Here is a 23,731-nt window from a genome sequence, read left to right on the forward strand (position 1 = left end):
GCTCCACGAATCAACAAATCCAGCTGCCTGAATTAAGTGTCCAGAGGTACCCCACTCTAGTAAGCATCAGCCTGAAGGCACTGAGCTCCCTCCTGTGGGTCAGCAAGTCCAACCTCCTCAACTAAGTGCCCACTCCACAAGCCCGCCTCCTGCACCCAGGCACTCAACTGCATTGCTCTGTGGGTTGGGAAGTCAATTACTCTGGACCCTGGTGCTGTTACCACTCCTCCAGTGTTAGACATGTCTTCTGGATCTCGGAGGTTCACTGTGCAGGGATCTTGGGCTTCAAGGATACATTCCACTCCTGGCTCTTGCTAATAATGAGATCCCTCCTGCTGCGGCTCAGAGGAAACCTTTTATACATAGCAGGAGGCACTCCAGGGAATTCTGTGAGTAATTACTCACAGGAAATTCCTATCCCTATCTTCCCTCACTCCTTTCCTGATCTATGCAGCATAAAGTTGTCTGATGAGAGTTAGAGACTTTGGCTAGACAGTCCACATTAAATAATTCACTGCCCCTGCAGAGCCACATGAAGAATTTCACTTCACCACACAATTAATGCCATTTAACATTGTATATTTCATCTGTGTTATTTTTTTGTCTTTTCTACAAGACGAGGCGCTCTCCATGAGTTACCCTCATTTGGTTCACGCTGTATCCTCGGTGCCTGGAAGAGTGACTAACACAGAATAGGCTCTCAAATATTTTGGTAAGTGAATGAATTAAAAAGCCAATTCTGGAATTTCCCCCCATTGTTCAAGAGCCCTGGGGATGCAGCTGTGAAGCACATGGTTCATAATGGAAAGGTTCTTGGCTTGAACGGCTCTAAGTCGTCCACCCCAGAACTCCTTATAGAAAAATTAGAGCCAAGAAAGCCCTTTGAAGCTGTTCTGTGCTATCACGGGGTCAATGTGAGTCCGAATGAACTCCTGAAGACCCAGTAGCAGCAAACACAGCACTTACTTGCAAATGGATGCCAGCAGCTTTCTCTTCAATAGAAGAGAGGTGAGTGGTATGGGGAGCTGGATGCATTTGAAATAGATGTTGACTTAGGTGGGTGTGATAGGTTGTCAGGCCAACTTGGGTGGGTCAGGATTCTCTCATGATGTGGTCGAACATAGCGTGCTCAACTCCATGGCAGGCTCTGCCGTGAAGCAGCCGACCTATTTTGGAAGAACGGGCTTCTTTTGGGAGAGCAGGGGTTGGCCAACTTTTGAGATGCAAGAGCCAATCTTGTCCCTCACAACTCTTCAGAAATTGTTTGAGAGCCAGAACCTATGTTTACAAACCAATGAAACCACCATTACCTGAATAATACCCTACAGAGATTTTAATTTTTACACCAGAGCCACACGTGTGTATCGGAAGAGGTGCTTATGGCTGGAGAGCCTTGGTTTGCGAGCCCACGCTGTGCATATGGCTTCCTCTATCTGGCCACAGCCTTGATACAGTTGAGGGAGTTTCACTTGAACATGGCCCACTTTTCAGACAGATGGACACTATGTGTAAGCTAGCTCACTTCTGCTGGATCTGGATTCTGCATCTGGTTCATCACCTCCTGTTATAATACCTGCCGACCCCAGAAGCCATCAGTTGCCTGGGGACCTTGGATTCCTGTGGCCAAGTTGAGATTCATTCCATTGGCATCCACCAGCCTGTGGTCTTCATATTTCCTGTTGGTCAGTCTCTGCAGGCGCTCGAATCAGGAGCAGCCCCTAGTTCACATCAGCGGCACAGGCTCGAATCACACTGGGCTTTGCACTTCTGCAACTGCGTGAGCAATAGCTTGATGTGAACCTCTTTCTATGTGCACATTCACACAAGCATCGCTGGCTCTGCTTCTCTCGAGATGCCAGCCAAACCCAAGGGGAAAAAAGGTGCACATAAAAGTGAGGTCAGCAGGCGGTTGGAAATCAGGGAATAAAAAGACAGATGGGACAAAGTAAATTGAAACCGAGTCCAGCTGTGCACCGAGCCCCTGGATTTACAAAAATATATACTTATCAGCCACTCTTGCTGAAGATATTTGACCAAGGATAAAATAGATATCTTAATAAGGACACTTTATAAGTTCATTCTATCTTGATTAAAAAACAACCAAACCAAAACAAAAACCTTGTGATTCAAAGGAGATACTTATCTCCAGTCACCCCCTGCCGTGGAGTCAGTTCTGATCCTTAGCCATGAATCGCTGCCGCCGCCATGTCTGTGGGCGGTGGCAGTTCTAAACAACTTCTTTCCAACCATTGGGTATGTTTCATCTGTTCTTCATTGTTTATTGCACAGGGGGGAAAGTAGTCATTGTAAAAAATAATAGTGGGCATGTTAATTATATCTGCTTTGAGGATACAGAAGTTGCAAGGGATTTAAGGAATAAAGATGTATACGTAGATACACATTTTCTTATATGTTAGGCTTCGGATACATATTTCTTTTAAGGATTTATTGAGATTTGCTTGCTGTAGTGCTAAATGAACAAAAGAATGGTTATGTTGTGGGTTGTAATCACTGCAAGGTCAGCGGTTCAAAACCACTGCTGCCACTTGGGAGAAGAGAAGGGTTTTAATACTGATGAAGAGTGACAGCCTCAGAAACGCACAGGGACAGATCTGCTCCAGCTTAGAGGCTCACTAGGAGCCGCATTGACTTGGAATTTGCTAAATGAAGATTTTAAGGCCTTGCCTGAGAGAGATGACTCAAAACTTTTGTGTGGTGAAACCTAGGAATCTGAGTTTTAAACAACGATTCCGGGGAATTCTGATGCAAAACATTCTGAGACCACACTTGGAAAAACATCACTGCAGATCATTCTTACTGTCATTCAACCAGTGCACGTTCTCTTTCTTGTGCGCGCCTATGCACATTGGTATGTCGTGTGACTGGTGATCATGTGAAATGATGTGGAGGTGCCGAAACAACACCTTGAGAGCCGTAAGGCACAGGAAGAAGCATAAATTGTGCCCCAACTTTCAAAATCCGAAAAGAAAAAATGCTGTATTTAGTGACACGGAAATAAAAAATGTTGTACTGCAGTACAAATGATCATAAATTCATGCCTTTAAGCAATACAGATTATAATTTTAACAGTTCTGGAGATCAGACGTCTAAATGAGTCTCAGAGAGTGGAAACAAGAGTGTCTCTGGGCCTTATTTCTAGGTTTTTCCCATCGTAGCGCCTGTAACTCTCTTCGCCATCACCTACCACCTTCTCTTCTTTTATTGCCTGCCTCCTTCTTTTAGGGTGCTTGTGATCATGACTAGGGTCCACTTAGGTAAGCTAGGATAACCTCCCTATTCCAAGATCCTTAATCACGTCTTCCAAAGTCTCCTGTGCCACATTAAGGAGTCGTCTCGGAATCCGGGATGAGGATGTAGTTATCTTTGGAGGCCACATTCAGTTTACCACATTTATAAGAGGTTTCAAAATGCTCAGGGGAAAATGGAATCAAATGATAATGCCATTTGTTCTCAAATCTTTGGACACCTCTCTATTTTCACTCCCCCATGCACATAGGAAAATCCCACTGTGGAATGCGTGACTGCGATAAAGCCTGTCTTGTCGTGAAGTGCCCGTACGTAACTTCAGCTTGGAAGTTCTACAGTGAAGTGGCAAATACTACGCTTAGGAATAAATGCGAAGTGATCTTCAAGAAGAGACTGCACAGGTTGCCACAGTGCTAATTTCCTTGCCTGAAGCAAAATGCGGTTTGGAGATGCAATCAATCTATGATAACAGCATTTTAGTACCAGAGTGGACAAGGACTTTGAAAGTTTATTATCGGTTTATGGGAGCTAGCAACATGTAGTCAATCCATGCTGAGTGCAAGGCATTGCACTGGACAATGGACAGCGAAAAGAGAAATTTAAAAAATGCACTTGCTCTTTAAAGAACTTAACATCCTATTGAGAAATATAGGACACACTTTAGAGAGCCTGTGAACCCGTGTTCAGGACCTCTTGTGGTCTAGTGGGTGACAAATTGGGTTGCTAGTTCTAATCTGTCAGTGATTCAACAGGACGAAGATGAGGCGTTCTGTTCTTGTCACACTTTATACTCTTGGCAGCCCACTGGGGTAGTCCTATAAGGTCAAGATGAGTCTGCTACGACTTGATGACAGTGAATTTGGGTTGATTTACGAACCATGTTATCAGGAGAGACCAGTTCCTTGGGAAGACATCATGCTTAGGAATGTAAAAGGGCAGAGGAAATGAGGAAAGCTCCTGACAAGATGGATTGATCCAGTGGCTGCAACAATGGGCTCAAATGTAACAACAATTTTTAGGATGGTGCAGGGCTCAGCAATGCTAAGTTCTGTTGTACGAAGGGTTTCCATGAGTAGGGACTGACTCAACAGCCACTGACAACAGTGGCCGCAACAACGACAGCAAACAGCAGCAGGATTCTGCGGAGTAAAGGCTGTGAGATCCAGAATTAACGCCATAAAAGTAGCAACTCATAATTTTCAGCCAATGCTTTACTAGGGAATTCTTTGTTATCATATTAATGGTAGCCCAGTGGTAGAATTTCCATTCCATGTAGGAGACCTAGTTTAGATTACCTGTCTATTCATTTCATATCACTCAACCACAGTGGAGGCTTTTGGATATTGATATGATGCTAAATACATTTCAGTGGGACTTCCAGACTAAGAAGGACTAGACAGAAAGGCCAGCAGATCTACTTACAGAGAGCCAGTCAATGGGAACTGTGGAATCACAATAGGTACCCAAAGTGGTATCTAGAAGCAGTGTGTGAAGCAAAAGGGGTAGGCACAAGAACCAGACGTTAGAGCAGCTTTATCAGTACCAATACTCCGGATTGTCTTAGTGATAAGATGGAATTTATTATAAGTCTGGCTTTAACATCTCTTGGTGACCCCACATGTTACAAAGTACAACTGTCTCACAGGGTTTTCCAAATGCTTATGGGAACATATCTTGATACTCTAGGCAGGTTCAAACCAGGAACCTGAAGTTAGTATTTGAGCCCAAACCATTTGCACACCTAGGGACTCAGGGCGAGTCTTTGTGAGATGTTTAAAATGATTAAGGTATGTTTTATGAAACGATCTACCCGAAAGGTGTATGGTTTTGGTTCCAAGTGAGACTCCTTGAGGAGGCTTGGTATGTACTTCTGCTTTGTGATTTGACGTCATGTTAGTTTTGACATCGTTGTGTGTCAGACCCTACCATGTGCCTCACCTCCTCATCGTGAGCTATTTCTGATCCCTTCACCTCTGATTTGAAAGTCCCCTCCTCAGAATTAAGACTTTAACTAAGGTGATAGTGCCTATTGCTGACGGTTTTCTCATTAAAATCTATAGGATACATCTATGTGCATATATTTATAGGTTTACTATTAAAGTAGCAGATGGACATTGGGCCTCCACTCAAGTACTCCCTCAATGCAAGAATATTTTGTTCTATTGAACTGGCATTCCATGATGCTCACCTTCCCGACACAACCACTGAAGACAAAGCAGGTGCATAAGCAAATGTGAAGAAAGCTGATGGTGCCCGACTATCAAAAGATAGAGTGTCTAGGGTCTTAAAGACTTGAAGGTAAACAAGTGGCCCTCTAGCTAAGAAGCAACAAGGTCCACATGGAAGAAGCACACCAGCCTGTGTGATCATGAGGGGCCGAAGGGATCAGTTATTAGGCATCATAGAACACAAAATCATATCATTGTGAATGAGGGAGGAGTGCAGATTGGGGACCCAAAGCCCATTGGTAGGCAACTGGATATCCCCTTACAGAAGGATCAAGAGGAGGAGACGAACCAGTCATGGTGTATTGTAGCAACAATGAAACATACAACTTTCCTTTAGTTCTTGAATGATTTCCCCCTGCCTCCCCACTATCATGATCCCAATTCTACCTTACAAATCTGGCTAGACCAGAGGATGTACACTGGAACATATAGGAACTGGAAACACAGGAAATCCAGGATATATGATCCCTTTAGGACCAGTGTTGAGAGTGATGATACCGGGTGGGTGGAGGGAGGGTGGAGTGGAAAGGGGGAACCGATTACAGGGATCTACATAGAACCTCCTCCCTGGGGGACGGGCAAAAGAAAAGTGGGTGAAGGGAGACATCGGACAGTGTAAGATATGACAAACTAATAATTTATAAATCATCAAGGGTTCATGAGGGAGGGGGGAAGCAGGGAGGGAGTGGTAAAAGTAAGGAGTTGATGCCAAGGGCTTAAGTGGAGAACAAATGTTTTGCGAATGATGAGGGTGATGAATGTACGAATGTGCTTTATACAATTGATGTATGGATTGTATGAACCCCTAGTAAAATGATTTTTAAAAAAAGAAGAAAAAAATCTATAGGATACATTTTTCACTTTTAATAGCATGATTTTCTATACTCTAGCCTCCCTGGCTCAAGATATCTTAAATTCTGTTGCCTACATAGTCTCTCTTTGTTGCTTTCAATCACATTACTCTGCTTTAGACTGAGAACTGGCTCCGAGCTTCTCCAGGCAGCGCCTCCAGACTCTTCACTGGGGTGTTCAGGCACTGGTCAGTTACCTGATCCTTGGCTGCTCCTGCCAGGCCGGCCTCCTGCCTCTCCTTCTTCCAGGCACCTCTTTAAGTTTATTGCCTCCTGAGCTTAGCACTGGTCCCGTTTCTGTCAGGTTTGTGTGTATTAACTCACTGTACTTAGCTAAAATGAGATAAACATAAAACTATAAAATGTTTGGGTTTTATTTCTTGTTTACTATCTCCTTTTGTCGTTGTATCAATTTATTTCTCTGCGCTTAGTACCTGAAGCACCTGTGTCTTTCTCCTGGCCTTGTTACGGTTTAGTATTTTCTGTGAAGAATTCCCAAATCAAATTATATTCACGTAGGTGCATTAATTCAGCTTTATTGGTTGAGAATTTAGTGACAGTACATTGTCGCTTTGCAGTTATTAAAGGGACTAAGCTTTCCATTAGAGCAGAAAGGAAATGTAAACTTATTATTGTTATTATAGTGATATTTTAAAGGTGTGAAGTAATTACTGTCTCCCAAAATTCCTAACATACTCTTGCAGTGTAAAATTTTCTCAGAGAATAACTCCAGCAAGCCAGAAGGTTTATTTAATTTAAATACAAAATTACAGATGACAAATCAGAGAAAATTTCATTTAACAAGTGTGCTTCTGGTGTAGATTCTGTTCTTTGTTGTATGGTGTAACGACACACTGTTTCATACAGTTCATTTTCGAGCACAACAAATAACGAAAGCCGTCTAGTAGAAATGCTTTGGGAAGTTCAGCGACTATTAAAAACCCTATCTCCATCTTCTTCATCTATAACACGTGAATTAATTACTTAAATCCCTATCTGTTACTTAGGAATTTTATAAAGAGAAGTGATAAACTATATGAAGTGTTTTAAATTGAGATGATACTGTTTGGGCACTTGCGAGTGTGGACTTGAACTTTTTTGCATTATGTTACAATTGCGTATGTACTTTTCCCTACATCTTTACCACAGAGAAAGGTATCAGCACTCTGTCCCAGAATCTGAAACTGTGTTTCTCCTGATTCCTCTGGTCCACTTACCCTGTTTTGCTGAATCACCACCGCTATAGGGAGGCTATATTTGAAAAGCTCCTGTAACTGAGGTCCACTTTCTGCTTCTCAATATGAGTTCTTGTAGTTCTGTGTTCCCGCTAGACTGTGCCCTCCTGCAAAAATGAGACCCGTCTCTCTCGCTTCCCTTTGGACACTCAGCACACGCATGGCAGCCTGACCATCTGTGTTAGACAGGGTTCTCTAGAGAGACAAAACCAGATTGCTGATAATTATATATATATATATATATATATATATATATATTTACAAAGATAGGTAGATATATAACACAAGAAATGAACTGTTAAATTATATACAGACAGATAGATATATAATACAAGAAATGAACAGTTAAATTATAAATCAGTACGAATAGCTCAGTGCAACTCACTCCTGTGAGAGTGTTGTGAGCCACTGGCAGTCCTTCAAGTCTTGAGGGCCACCAGGTAGTCCTCTGTAGAGCGATGTGGGCTATCCCAGCACAGGCAGCCAACAGCAAGGCAGGTCACCAACAGTCAGTCCCCAGCTCCAGAGATGTACATTCCAATCCTCTGGCGAGGCAAGTCTTAAAGGGACCTCAAAGTACAGCGACACAGTTCACAGGTTAGGTGTCCCAAAGGTAGTGTAGCTTGAAAATTGAGGCACAGAACAAGAAAAGGCTCTTCAATAGGTTCAGGCTGCCGTGCATTTGTTAATAGAGGCTCATTAACTATTAATTAATAAACATAAATAAATGATGACGTTCTTAATCAGCCTTTGCTGTCCTTTCTCTAAATCGCACAACCACCAAAGGCCAGATCAATTCAAGTCTATGCAGAGTTGCCTTCCCTTACACCTCCCTGAAAGGTTAGTCTGTCCTGATCATGCATATGTCCCGCACCACCACAACGGCCTTTATCTGTAAATGCACAGCAGGAATTTCACAGATCCCCCTGCTGGGTCCAGATGTAGTTTTAGGATTCCTCCCAACATAGCCTCCAGGCAGTCACTCTCAGTCCTCGGGATAACTGAAATGTATCTACTGTTTGTGGGTTGGTTTTTTTTTTTTATTTTTTATAAAGGATTGAAAGATGCCGTTAGCATCCCTCCCCCCTTTTCAGGAATAAAAAAAATGAAAATACTACAGATAAATGAAACTTGCATAAAATATGGAGAGTCCAGGAAACTACACAGTCAATCCCACTGGGTCTAAGGAGAGACGCTACCAAAAGAACACTGATTTGGGGCATTGAAGTGCTTTAAGGGATCAGTAGCACCCCTGATGGTACACTGTGGGCTGCTAACTGCAAGGTCAGCAGTTCAAAAACACTATCTACTCCTTGGCAGAAAGATGGGGGCTATGTCATCCTATAAAGAGTTACCGTCTCAGGAACTCACAGGGGCAGTTCTTCCCTGTCCTGTAAGGTCACTGTGAGTCCGGCGTCAACTCAGTGGCAGTGAGTGAGTTTATTTTTTTTTAAGGGATCAAAAGTCTGAAGTTCTTAAACTTTAGCTCTTTTTATGATGCATCACCACAGGATTGGAGCCATAAGGACACGCCTCTTCCATTTGTGTTGGTTACTACAGCTATTTCTGTCTTCCCCGTCTCAAGTTCATGGAATAGAAGAGGAATACTCAAGGACAACAGATAGAGAACGAGAGCAAGATAGTTTATTTTCAAGAGAAGTGAAAGATGTAAAGTAGCCAAACTATACTGAGGAAATAAAAACCTTTTCTTTTATTCTGCTTGTAAATGGGGACTACACAGGGGAAGACAATAGGTTTATATCGCTGATCAGTCCCCTAGGCTTAAGGGGATTCTAGATTGTTGCTCCGGGAAGACACTGAGGAGCCGAGATTCAGAGAAGTTTGCTGACTCTCTTAAGCTGACACAAGTTGTCAGAGAGAAAGCCATCCCTGCAAATTCCTAGTGCATTGTCCTCCACATGGGACTCAGTGGCAACCTGGTTGACATTGGTGGTCGGAAAAGCTTTTAGAAGGAGAGATAAAGCCTGCTCCGGGAAAAGTAAGCAATTTGCCTCTTTAGCGCTTCACGCTTATCATGGCATGTCAGAAAATGCAAATAGGCAGGTGTAATAAAATTATATTTCAGTGCTTTTGAGTGATAAACGGGTTTATGAAGATTTAGTTTGTTTGTAATGATGAGGTAGAATCTAGTTACTCTAGAAGAAGAAAGCAAATAGAAATGTTTATGTACGGTCACGTAAATTATTATACAAAATGTTATTGATTAACCACAAGGTTATGCAATATTTTAAACTCTTCCCTCCACAGTTCAATCCAGGTTAACTTAGTACAACAGAGTAAGGCATGTGCATGTGTGAGTGGCTAGTTTTCAATGCGAATGGTCCTAAAATTCACCACGCGCAATATCTCAGTGACTTGTTTAAAAGCGAGTGAGAGCAGTTGAATAGCTCCATCTTTTCTCTGCCTCTCAATTGCTCTCTCTAGATCAAATCACTGTTCTCTTTCATCTGTCTTGCTGGCATAGTCTCAATTTATTTGTTTCACTCATTCCTAGCCCCTATAAGACATATACACTAAGATTTGTAACCCTTGTGGTGTAGTGGTTACATATTGGCTTGAGAATCCCATGGTGGGCAGTTCAAAACCACCAGCAGCTCCAGGAGAGAAATACTGGGTTTTCTCCTCCCGTAAACAGTCATTGTCTCAGAAACCCACCCTGGTTCACTTTGTGTCAGTGTTCGCTCCACGGCAGCGGATCAGTTCATGTAATTGCTTAACATAACTCTAGTCACGCCACCCTGTTGCTTCAAATCTTTAACTGATATATCTGTGCCTTAAATTCCTATTCTTTATTTCAGTTTACAGTCTATTCTGTAACATGCACGAGTAGATGTTCCATACTCCCCTAGCCTCCCCTTTCAGTGTTTATCTCATTTTTGTGAGTTTTGAAGCCTGAAGCCATCCCCTGTACTTCAGTTCACTAAGGTTTAGGCCCCTAAAATGATATTTCTGAAATGCAAAGGAATGTTATCACTCTGCAGCATCAGAGCCTTCGTGAGTGGAGGGCGGTATTACCTGTAAGGGAGCCCCGGTGACCGAGTGGCTGCTGCAGCAGGCTGCAGACCACCAGGTCTGCAGTGGGAGCTGACCTGCTACTCCCAGGGACAGAGGAGATGCGTTTTTTTTCTGTCAGCATGTACAGTTCACAGTCTTGGAGATCCTGGAAGTAGTTTGACTCTGTCCTACAGTGTCACGATGAGTCAGAATTGATTCAACAGTGGCTGCTTTGTTTTTTGGATTAGTTTTAAAAAGGATGAAACAGACTATAGGAGAAGCAGGATGTGTGTGTGTGTGTGTGTGTGTGTGTGTGTGTGTGTGTGTGTGTGTGAGAGAGAGAGAGAGAGAGAGAGAGAGAGAGAGAGAGAGAGACAGATATCAAGGTATCAAGGTTTGGTTTTAATATGACTGATAGATATTTGAGTGGAGGTATCAGTTGGCAGCTGCATTTACAAATCTGAAATTGTAGGGAAAGTCTTCAGTTTTAATATCTGATAACTAGATATGATATATGATTAGCAAGATCTTAAGTGTAGACAGCCTGTGGAAGAAGCCTATGGCTTGCAATCCGGATCTCTCTACCATTGAGGGAAGAAAGAGGAGGAGCCAGCCAAACTTGGGAGTGCTTAAGTGGGAATAGAAGTCAAGTAACAAAAGTGTTTCAAAGAGAACACATGATCGCCTGTCCCAAGCACTGCTGACAGGGCAAGCATGCATTGTGAAGTCATTAGTAGGGTACTTTTGGTGCGTCTAGTTCTGGTAGACTGTTGGGGGCCCAGGTGGTGCTTTGGGCTGACTACCAACCACAGTGTCAGGGCTTCAAACGCATCAACTGCTTCATGGAGGCAAGTTGAGGCTTTCTGCACCCTTGAAGATTTACAGCCTTGGAAACCCAACATGGAGTTGGAATCAACTCAGTGACATTGGATTTAGTGTTGGTTTTCTGGGTATAAAAGCCTGGTTAATGAACTGTGAAAAGAATTGTATGAGCCCCAATAAATTGTTAAAATTAAAAAAAAAAAAAAGCCTGGTTGTAGTTCATGAGCAACTTAAAAGCAGGGGATATACGTTTCAAAACACCCCATTTATAATTGTCTCTATATTATATGCCCACTTTCATGCTGGTTCATATTACATTTTATGTTGTTTATTATAATATAGGAAACTCTTTTGAGTATCATTGATATAAAAGGGAATGGAAATATGGGACAATAATTGGAGGAACAGAGGTTAAGGGGTTTTTCGGTTTTTAATTTTAACAAAGGAGACAAAACAGAGTATGTGCCTACCGAGGAGAATGATCCAGGAGGCAGGCATCAGTTGGTGATGCAGGAAACGGGGAAGGCATTTTGGCAGTGACGTCTTTGTTCAAGTAAAAGGGGATGGAATAAGGACTTGGCCTTGGACAAGAGATTAATCAGTTGATCTGTTGGAATGAGAGGAAAAGCAAAAGATGCCCTTTTGATGTTCATATTGTCCTTTTGCTGTTAATCTGTGTGTCATTTAAGATGCCGTGAAGAGTAGTGGTGCTACAACACAGCTTAAGCACCGGGATGGCTTTGACAAGTTCGTTTATTTTCTCATGGTTTCAGGGCTAGAAGTCAGAACTCAAAATGCCAGATCTAGGGGAAGGCTTTCTTCCTCTGTTGACTCTAAGACAAAGTCCTTGTCTGCCCTCAGCATCTGTGGGCTTGGCATTCCTTGGAGATTTCCATCTGTATGGACATCCCTCTTTCCCTGAATCTAGGCTCTCAGGGCAGGGATCCCGGTGAAAAAGACACACTCTGCTGGCTTTTCTTTCACTGTGGTGGGGAGGGTCCTCTCTCTCTTCTTATCTCCCCGGAGGATTCTCCTGACACTGGACGAGGGGCCTTATCTTGACTAGGGCTGTTGCCTCCCACTGAATCCTGCCTCGGTGACATAACAAACATAACATAATCCTCATCACCATGACCTAGTCCAGCTTTAGCTATACATAGAAGATCACGAAGTGGGGGAGTAATAAAATCACAATACAGGAAATCATGATCCAGCCAAGCTCACCCATCTTTTGAGGATACACAACTTAATCCATGCCATTACTTATCAACATCTAGGCACTGCTATGAAGTGCATGGTATGAATCTAGTCAATTCTGACTCACACTGACCTTATAGGACAGAGCAGAATTGCCACTTTTGGTTTCCAAGGCTGTAAATCTTTACAGGAACCAAAAACTTATCTTTTTTCCATTGGAGCGGCTGGTGAGTTCAAACTTCAGACCTCGAGGGCTACGCACTCTGTGGTCTTGTTTTATTTGTAGGCTCCCGTAAAGTGCCTGGTACACAGCAGGCATGCAATACATGTTGGAATGAATAAATGAAGACACTGCTTCTATGTCTTATTTCCTCACCTGGAATTGGATCATTTCCATCAATTCTTAACAACCAGATTGACTCAATCATGCTTTTCTTGTCTGGTCCTGCAGATAGCTTGACAGACTGGTGGAGTTGATTGATAGAAATAGCTGCATTTTTACCAAAATCGGTGATGGTGCTTAAGATTAAAATCAGTGACCCTTACTCTGTCATTTTGTAGTGGTCCTAGTTATAGTTTTAACTTGAATTTATTAGTTACTTCATTTCAAACCTTCTGAAAGCTATATATTTTTCTCATGATACATTTGCCATTTATATCACAGGAAAATGTTACTTGTACAATGTGTTTGCTGGACAGAGTGGATTCCAAGGACACTCATATATGTGTAAGAGAGAGATTTATATCAAGAAGTAATTCTGCATAAATAAAATATCCCAGTATAGTCCTGATAAAGTCCTTATGTCCAATACTAGTCTGTAAGTCTGATCTTAGTCCATAAATTCCTCTTCAGACTCACACAGCTGCAAGCAATGATGCAAAATGCAGGAAGATCACAGGCTGGTAGGTGACAAGTCTTGTGGATCAAATGGTGGTAGAAGCATCACAGGGCTCTGGAAGGTCTCTGAGTGGCTTGCCAGCAGGAGGGTAAAGGCAGAGGGAAAGAGAAAAAGAGAGAGCGAGAGAGAGCGAGAGCGAGAGCGAGAGCGAGAGAGAGAGAGAGAGAGAGAGAGAGAGAGAGAGAGAGAGAGAGAGAGAGAGAGCGAGCCCAGGATCCTTCATATGAGAAGACCATGCCCAACAGGAGGCATCATCAGGCTGTGACCTGATTGACAGACTGGACTCCACCCCTACATTTTCATATCTTCAAGTTGATATGAAAATAATGTAACTAAAAAATACAAATACTAAATTACTGAATATATGTTAAGCTTTTTAATAATGATGATTATATTATCTCTGATCTTTGTACCTTAATGCTTTGTACCTCATTTAACTAGAGACCATGTTTTCTTCATCATTAAATAAAAAATACTTAGCCTTGACCATGGTACAAAATTCCCCCCAAAGAACAAAACACCCACTGCCATTGAGTCATTTCTCTCTCTCAATCTCTCACACACACATGCACACCTGCTCCTCCTGTAGTCTTTTTCATCCCTATTAAAAATAATCAAAAAACTAAACCAACTGCCATTGAGTAATTCTGATTCATAGTGACCCTGCGGGACAGAGAGGCAGGCAGTGTCCCTTAGAATTTCCGAGGCTGTAAACCTCAATGGAAGCAGATGGCCTCATGCTGCTCCTGAAGTGTGAGTTTGAAGTGGTGACCTCTCAGTTAGCTGGTGGCTTTGAACCACTGACCTTTTTGTGAGCAGTCCACCACTTCTCGGATTATTATGGCACCGAGCACGTGCTAATTAAATATCTGTTGACAGTGAATTAGTTTCTATGACAGTTGCTGTTGTATAGGCTAGATCCCCTTCCCTATTTGATGTCCCTATTGCTCCGTTTTAGTGATTTTACTCCTAACTGCTCACACCTGAGAGTCCCAAAACACGAGCAATTGACTAGGGGAGCTCCTTGCCCAGCTGTCTCAAGAACAGGAAGTGCCTGAGGTTTTATGCCCGCCCTTAGCAGTGAGCAGCCAATGAGGCCTGGTCCAGGCTCATGGGAGCCAGCCAATCACGCAGGACACACTTTCCAGATCATCGAGGCCCTTGTGGGTCAGTCTGTGCTCCAGATTTCACCTGAAATTGCAGCCTCGCTTGGATTCTCACGTTTCTGGATGCTGCTTTGCCTATTCCCTCGGAGGTATCTCCTGGGCACGCCTCTTTCCTGATCACCCACACACCCTACTTGTCTTGTGGCCTATCTCTTGGGAATTCCACCTAAAATACCGAATGTATACAGAATAGTTGATGCCAGGCACAGCAGGGACTCAGAATGACTGCATCTCCCCGAGTGTCAAGAGTGGCATGTGCTGCTCTTTCAGATGGGCTTTCCTGAGAGTGTCGGCTTTCTACCGCTGCCGACTAAATCTGTGGTGACTGGACCCAATTTTATATCTAACTTAGTTGCTGCATGAGAAGCAGCTTCATCATTTTAGTAGTTAATTGTTATTGAATTCATTGCAGATATCTTGACTGATTTGTGGAATTGATTGATGGAAGAGGTTATATTTCTGTCAGCCATTTTTGTTGGAAATGTGTTAGTCAGTAAATCTGGTATTGAATTATAGGTCTTTCAAGCTAAAGTCAAAATGTGTTTTCCTCGATTTTCTAGGCTTTTAGATTGTACTTATATCTTGACTGTACAGATAGTTTGCGATTGGCTCACCCCTACCCAGAAATTCTGTTGAAGGAAGTCCCGAGGAACGACTTCCAGACGAATTACCGTGATACACTTCTATGGAGCGGGTCTGCTCTGGGACATATCGAGCCGCTGCTTCAGAATTGACTTAAGAGCAGCTGCTTTGGTTTTCCCTTCTCTCTCCTTTTAATATAGATGGTAAAGAGTCACCTGTACAATCATGTGTTATATTGCGGTGGGGTAGGCTAGGGTGTCTAAAGAAACAAAACCAATGACATAGATTGTTTATGGATTTGAAATCAGAAAAAAAAAAACCCTTGATATCAAGAAACAATTTCACATCAAGAATGCATCCCAGCTGAGGCAGGCGGATGAAACAGAACAAGTACCTTTAGCGGAAGCAGGGGGATCACAGGTGGGCGCAGAGTCCTGTGGATCCAGGGTTGGTGGGAAATGGCAGGGTGTTGAAACATGCAGGGTCTGCAGTCCACATGGGGCTGACGCTAGAGGCAGACACAATCTTGGCAAGCAGGGAAGGCTGCGGGCTTGAGAAAGAAGTTCTTGCTGTTCGCTTATAAAAAGCCACGCCCCCAAGGAGGCGTCACTAGGCGACTACATGATTGACAGGTTTGACTCCACCCCTGCCTCCACAAAAGTACCAAGTTAGTATAAGATCTAACCATTACACATGGACTACAGTTTTCCTTTGTAGTCTTTATGAACATAAATATCCATTTACATATACTAAATAAAATATTTTATACTGATTTGGGAAAATCACCAGTAAGAAAATAAATCCTTTTATCTGTAAAATGGGATTGGGAATAGGTGTTTTAGAATTGAAAAACACTGTAGAACTCTCTGGTGGCAAACACCTTTATTTTATAAATGAGAACATTTGAGACCCAAGCAGGTTAAGTAATTTGCTCACCAGCATCCCACGTTCTTAGTGGCAGAGTTGGACTAAAATCCAACTCCCAGGACACTGCTCTCCACTGCTGTACAAAATACACATTTCTTATTCACACAATTGATATGAGGATTAGGGACCACATCTGTGAAAAACAGACTTAGCCTTTGGAAAGAAGGATGCTGGATAGCTTTATGAAAGCTTTATGGAAACTAATCTCATTTTAGCCTTTTCTGTACAATTGTTAGTTTTGTTCAGTTTTATGTTACTTGCCTTAGGATCCTTCTTGGCTGAGGACTAGATAATATACAATGCTTGATTTAAAATCCATATTAAGGGTCCAGATTGTGCTGGAATATGAATGATGTTCGGCTGGGTTTGAGCCAGGAGCACTTGCAGAGTGCCCACCAGAATGAGGATTGTTGATGTCCAGGCAAGAATTTTCTATCCCTGGTTTGCAGATTGGGAACAAGACAGGTTTTTTTCCAAAGAAAAGAAGGGGGCATAAATTATATTTCTGCCCTGCTCAGTAATACTTTCAAAGTTTGTTATAATATGTCTTTAACAAACCATGAATTTTCTCTCCTGCTGAGCCACCGTATCCTGACTATTTTCAGCATCGTTAGGGACCCATTATATTAATCCACCATACCTTCAAATCTCTAACAGGCGCACATAAGTGATCACTTTGAATATTTATTTTGAAGCAAGGTATAGAATTGTTCTCTTTGTCGTCTTGCAAAGGGAGGAAATTATAACTTGCTCACCTTGGTTACTTCAATTGTTGTAGTTTGATTCTTTCAATTACAAAGTGCCTTGATATAATGGACAAAGGATATTGTTTAATTTTTGTAGTCCTTGAAGTAATTTGTGTAGGTTCATATTTGCACGATAGATACAACTTGAGACCAAAAGGCTAAAGTGCTGCGTCTGCATATGTTTTAGGTGCGGTTGTATGCAAGACCCGACGCCATCAGAAGAGGATCCGGGCACTACGCCCTCCATATAACAAAGAGACTAATTGAGTTTTATGAAGACTACTTTAAAGTGCCCTATTCTTTGCCAAAACTCGGTAAGAATTTTCTTGTTTATTTTTTCAGAAGGGCTCCTTGAAGGTGGAGTTTATTGGTTAAGATGCTTAGGACGCATGAACAGTCTAAGGGTTATATTTTTAGAGGCTATGATTTCACAAGAGGTAAAATAAAGTTTGGTGCTTCTGGATTCTTGCCACAAAGTATGTGTATAATTATTTAAGAACTGATGTAGGTTTAGCATTTTAAAAGATAGCCAAAATAATTCTACTTTGTTAAAAACATGCGTAAAAGGTTCTTGGCAGTGTCACACTTCATGTTCTTAACTACCGTGTACAGTAGGCACTGCTACACGATTATTTTTTATATTAAGGAAATTGAGACCATGAAGTTTCCTATTCCTGCAGACAGCCATTAAATGAAGGAGCTGGGATGTCAAACACATTCTCTGTGATTCCCCAAAGTCTTCACTGTGACACTATGAGGAGGTGCCCATTGATTAGTGCTTGTTTCCTAACTCTCACATGCCGGGCTACAGTGTGTAAGCTGCCCCTCGGTTTTTTTCATTCAGCCACATGTTGGATGCCGAGTTATAGTAAGTTAAATAAAGAGAAGAGAGAAAGGAATTGCACTGGTCATGGGATTGTGTTCTCGAGTGTTCTTATGTTTCTTCCATGCACGAAAGTAGTATACTCAACACTGTTGGTTGAATGAATAAATTAATTACTTTTATTACTTTAACTTCAATGAGGCTGCTTTGGCAACGTCATTCTATGACTTTCCAGAAAGGTAGAATGCATACCCATTTTGAATGCTGAAGGTATTTTTTCTTCTGAGAAAATCTGTTTTGAAATCTCACATCACAACACTCCTTTGTTCCCCCCTCCCCACCGCTACACGTTTTTCCTTCCCAAGGGGATTTTTGATCAGGATCCACATCAAAAGTATTGCTCATTGGCAAGAACAAAGTGCTTTCATGATCACAGTGCTAGCGTTTCAACCACAGGTTCTTGTCCCCAGAGAATAGGCCTGTTTCATTAAAGTACCTGCCTGCTGTGTAGCTTTACTGGTCATACAATGAGCTGTTTAGAAAATAGACAGAATAGTTGACACTCTTACCACTAGGTGTAGCATGTGATGGAAAAGAATGAGATTGTACATATTTGAATTCATTTTAAAACATAAATAACTTCAAATCCATAGGCAACGTGATTTTTTGTTTTCTGTTTTGTTTGCGTTTTTGTTTTATCCTCTCTCTCAAGTCCTCAGTTAGCCCCGGTTACACTGACATCTCCCTGGTGGGAACCCAAGGCAGGGAGGTGTACCTGACCTTATTTGCGCGGGAGGTGACACCATGCTCTGTACTTGGTCAAACAAACTGGAGCTTCCCAGCTTGACCCTAATGTCCCATTCACGAGTGCTTGTTGCAAGTTCAGCAGAGAATAAAATGTGGATCATTCTTTGTCTCTTTCAGGCCGGTAATTAGCAGAGGAACTCAATTTAAAACTTCAGGGGTCCCATGTAACTGTCAGCTTGCAGCAGGGAGCATTTCTGCTGCTCTGCTTCACTCCCAGCCGAACCATGTACGCTTTCTCTGTAGAAATGGACGCTGTTCACTGTGATGGTGACTCGCTAACATACTTTAGGGTGTATGGCATGGAATGATTTGACTTTACCCCGGCACAGTCAGTGTTATCTTGGGAAGATATCACAGCCCATGTGCTTTGTAAAATTTCTCTCAGTTTCTATGCATTCTATAGATATTTTCATATGTCTGTTAATGACATTATAAGTACATTTTCTATATAAAATCCTACATAAAGTTTGGTAAAAGCAGAAGTAGTTTGACAAAGTCTTAGCTTTTGTTATACATTGTGAATTGTATTTTCAAAAAAGGAATATTTTGGAATCAACTCGGTTTTTATGAATGACCCAGGCAGACTCGTTTTGGGTATTCGCTGTGGCTGTCTTACTATAGAGTCTATTTCACCCATCCTCTCTTCCCTTACCTATCTTCCCTTCCTGCCCTCTCTTCGACCTTCCCTCCTCCTCTCATTTCCTCTGCAGGTGTTCGTTGGGTCACTCACCTGTTGTAGACACTTAACTTTCTGATAGCCATAGAGTTGTGGATAAAAAATGCAAAACTTCATTCTATACTAATATTTAAAACCTATTAATTTGAGGCAAGTTAAATCATTAAGTAAAATATATAGCCTATCAGCTACAGATTAAAAGACAAAACAAAAACAACTCAATGCCATAAGATTGATGCAGACTCACAGCGACCTTGTAGGATAGGGTAGAATGCCCCTGTGGGTTTCCCAGACTGGAGCTCCTTACAGGAATGGAAAACCTCATCTTTTTCCCATGGAGTGGCTGGTGATTTTGAACTGCTGACCTTGGGGTTAGCAAAGGCAGAAAGGATGAATGGAAAGTGTGTGTGTGTGTGTGGCACTGTAGATGAAGCTCATATTTTTACTTGTTTTACTTTTTTCTTTTTGTAAATTGATTTTGTTGTGAATTGGGTGACGGTTTACAGAGCAGATCATCAGTTTTTTTCAACAATTAAACACATTTTGTTTCATCTCATGTACCATCACATATGTACTTCCTTTCTGTTACCCGTTCCCATCCATGCTTCTTTTCGAATGCTCTGAAATTTGTCCTTGGGGAAATGCTGCCCTTTGGGTCTTAATTGGTTGATTATACTCAGGTGTGCCTACCACACTAGCGCTGTTATCCCTCTTTGAGACCTGTCTGATGTGTGACTGAAACGTGAACTACAAGGGTGAGTCCAGTTACAGACCTGAGGAGTGACTAAGGATCATAGACTTCAGGGTGCCACCAGTCTCTCTCCAGCCTGTGAGCCCGGTCTCTTTTGTGATTCTGGAATCTGTACTGTATTCTCCTCTGCTCTACCCGAGCCTTCTGTGTAAGCCTTTCCATAGCAGGTGGAAGTGGTAGCCAGGCGCCACCTAGTGCTTTGTGTTTCATGGATGTGAAGGCTGATGTGTGCATGCCCCATACAACTATTAGACTAATTGTTTCCATGAGAGTTTCTATTTTTATCAGTCTTCTCTCCTCCCAGTGGGGGAGCAAAGGAGACCAGTAATTGTACCCTAGATGGCCACATGAGTTTTTCAGGCCTCAATCTCTACTCACCAAAGTAGGCCTTAGAACATCGCCTTCATGAATTACCTATGTCACCCTAACCATTGCTAATAAGTGTTTGGTTATGTCTAATAAGGTGTTGAGGTTTTTAAATGGGAAATCACAGAAGACACCATTGGGAAAATGGTTTTTGAGCAAAGGACTTAGGGTAGTAGAAAAATTAGCCCAATACATGGAAGAAATGATGGACACAAAGAGATGAACAGAAAATTCAAAGGACAGCTTGAGAAGACAAAATAAATTATTATGATTAAATGTGCAAAGACTTAGAGTTAGAACACCAAAAAGAAAGAACATAGTTGGCATATCTTTAACTGAAATAACTCATTATTAAAAAAGTCAAGCCTTCAGTTTCAATCTTGAAAGATTCTATCTGCAAAATATTGAATGATGGAGAAAGCATTGAAAGAAGGAATACACAGTCATTGAACCACACTAATCAACATTTGTCCATTTCAAGATGTAGCATGTGACTAAGAACTAATGACACTGAAGGAATAGATCCAAGCTGTCCTGAAAGTATTAGCCAAAAACAAGGTTTCAGGAATCGATAGAATAACAATTGAAATGTTTCAACAAAGTGATGAACCACTGGGAGCACTCCTCTAGAAATTTGGAAGATGGCTGCTTTGTCAACTGACTGGAAGAAATCCATATTTATAATCATTCCAAATAAATGTGACTCAACAGAATAAGAAAATTATCCTTGATATCAGATGCAAGCAATATTTTGCTGAAGTAGTAAACAACAGCTGCAGTAGTTCATTGATTTGGAGCTGCCAGAGGTTCAGGCCAGATTCAATAGAGGATATTGAACAAAAGATATCATTGCTGAAATCAGATGGATTTGGCTTAACACAGAGAAGACCAGCTGTTGTGCAGCGTGTTTCATTCACTATGTGAAGGGATTCCACTGTATGAATCACTGCAAACTATGGATTACCTTGAGAAGAACAGGAACTACCTATTATGCTCATGTGAAACCTGTACATGGATCCAGAGGACATTGTGTGCACAGAGCAAGGGACTACTACTTGGTTTAAAATTCAGTAAAAGCGTGTGTCAGAATTGAATCCTCTTGTCCTACTTACTCAATTTGTTTGCACAGCAAATCATCAGAGAAACGGGATTATGTGAAGAACTCAGCATCAGGATTGGGAGGCAGGCTTATTAACAACCTTCAATATGCAGATGACACACCTTGCTGGCTGAAAGACAGGAGGACTTAAAGCTCTAGTTGTTAAAAATCAAGGATTTCAGCCTCAGTATGGATTACAACTCAATGTAAAGAAAACCAAGATTCTCAAAACTGGACTAATAGGTAACATCAGGAAAAACAGAAAGATTGTAGTTGGCAAGCATTTCGTCTTGCTGGGATTCATCATCAACACTCATGGAAACAGCACTCAAGAAATGAAGCAACACATTGAATTATGTAAATCTGTTGCATAAAATTTCTTTCAAGTATTGGAAAGTAAGAAGGTCACTTTGAGGACTGAGGTACAGCGGACAGAAACCATGGTATTTCAGTGACTTTTTGTGCGTGTGAAAGTTGGATATTGGATAAGGAAGCAGAAGAAGATTCTCTGCATTTGAGCTACGGTGTTGGCAAAGAAGAATGAAAGTCCCACGGACTGCCAAAAGAGCAAACTGGTCTATCTTGGTGAAGGACGGCCAGACGCTCTTTAGAGGAAAGATGGTAAGACCTTGTCTCACATACTTGGAACTTATTATCAGCAGAGACCGGTCCCTGGAGAAGTCCATCATGCTTGGTAAAGTGGAGCAGCAATGTAAAGAAGGAAGGCCCTCAATGAGAGAGAGGGATTGGCAGTGACTGCAACAGTGAGTTCAAAGTGAAGGACAGGCGTGACGCTGGGATGGAGACGAGTGCTTTGTTCCGATGTGCATAGGGTTACTGTGCAGCACCGACTTGATGACAACATTCAAGCGGGTATCCAAAAATAACCCAGGTTTTTTTTTTCTAAGCTATGCATTTAAATTTTTTTACAAAACAACCTTTTAACCTTCAAAGTATTATCCATTATACTTAATACATTAGTCAAATCTGTGATTCCATTCTTGGAAACATTTTCAAACTCATCTGTTTGGATGGCTGAGAGCACCTCCCTCGTTATTTTATTCTACTGGACAACAAAGTGAATCACGGCCCATTCCTATGTCATCCTTGCCAAGGCTTTGAGGTGTGCAATGTTTTAGTCTGATTAACAGCAACAAGGCCAGTGAGGTTGGACTAAAGTCAGTGGGGAAAGGGGTAGCAAGAGATGAGATCAGAAGGGGCCAATTATATATGACTTTAGGGGTTTTCACTCTGTGTTTTTTTAAGAGTTTGGTTTTGGGTGTTAGGAATGTGACCTCAAGATAGGCGATACAAGAAGAGATGGTTTTATTTTCTTGTTTGCAGCTCGATTTCCACTGCCGAGTGCCGTGCCTGACCCAAGGGAGGTACTTAACAAATCTTTCAGTGTTTTCCCATCTTCCATTTTAACCCTTTGTATTATGTGGAAGATAAGAAGCAAACCTTTTCTTTTACTGTTGTTGAAAGTATATACCAATTCCCCATGTTGACCTCAATGCTAGTGAGTACATACCCCAGGTCTGCAACCTTCCTCATTCTCCTTTGCCGAGTCATTCCCCTCCAGGAACTTGAACGTTTTGCCCCTGAGGTTTCTAGTTAATATTTCATGTTGCTTTGGTCAGCTTGATCTCATGCAGTTTCAAGGGCTCCAGGTAGTGTGAAGCCTATGAGCATTTGAAACGCTGGTACACACTTTTCTCCCGTTTGGTCCAGTTATTCCACAGAAGCTTTGGTCAAGATGTTCAGTAATGGTAGCTGGCTACCATCTAGTTCTCGTGGTTCATCTTGTTTGAGAAAATGATGACGGTTTTCCTCATAATTGCCAAAGCTGTGCCTTTTCGGTAAATAAGATGTCAATGAGACTAAAGATGTGGTATCTCTATTTGCAACAGCCCTGCCATTAGGGCCCCCAAGTAGAGTTTGCTGTGAAGACTGGGGGCAAGTGCATTGAGCTTTGTTTACCATCAGAGCAGTGTGAGGGTGGAGCTGTTAAGAAGGGTGGTTTTGCATGAAATGCTTTTTTCTTCTGAAAATGCAGAATCTCGCTTTTCTTGGGCATTAGAACCACATTAATCAATGGATTTGACATATGTTTATTGGCTGTTTACTAAATACTATTCTGCCAACTGGTGGAAAATCAGCAGTTAATGAAACAGATATTCCTGTTCTCCTGGAGTATACTTTTTAATGGGAAAAGACAGGTCGAAAACAAAACATTTATGATGTTAGAAAGTGATAACTTATATACGAAAAATA

General features: G+C 41.8%; 1 protein-coding gene across 5 annotated transcripts in view; it reads left to right on the top strand.

The window, feature by feature from the left end:
• Window positions 1–614: 614 nt before the first annotated feature.
• The window catches only part of LOC142436721 (thyrotropin-releasing hormone-degrading ectoenzyme-like), a 353,287-nt gene continuing 330,170 nt past the window's right edge, over window positions 615–23,731 (top strand). For 4 of the 5 annotated variants that reach the window (XM_075540204.1, XM_075540202.1, XM_075540205.1 and 1 more), the window contains exons 1-2: window positions 615–712; window positions 17,123–17,249. In XM_075540204.1, coding sequence (XP_075396319.1) covers window positions 17,208–17,249 — 42 coding nt within the window. In that variant the 5' untranslated portion in view covers window positions 615–712; window positions 17,123–17,207. Of the gene's footprint in view, window positions 713–850; window positions 1,009–17,122; window positions 17,250–23,731 lie in introns of those variants that run through there. The other variant, XM_075540203.1, reaches the window with a different exon arrangement.

Source organism: Tenrec ecaudatus, unplaced genomic scaffold (genome assembly GCF_050624435.1).
Source record: "Tenrec ecaudatus isolate mTenEca1 unplaced genomic scaffold, mTenEca1.hap1 Scaffold_549, whole genome shotgun sequence".
In the NCBI taxonomy this organism is placed as follows: Eukaryota; Metazoa; Chordata; class Mammalia; order Afrosoricida; family Tenrecidae; genus Tenrec; species Tenrec ecaudatus.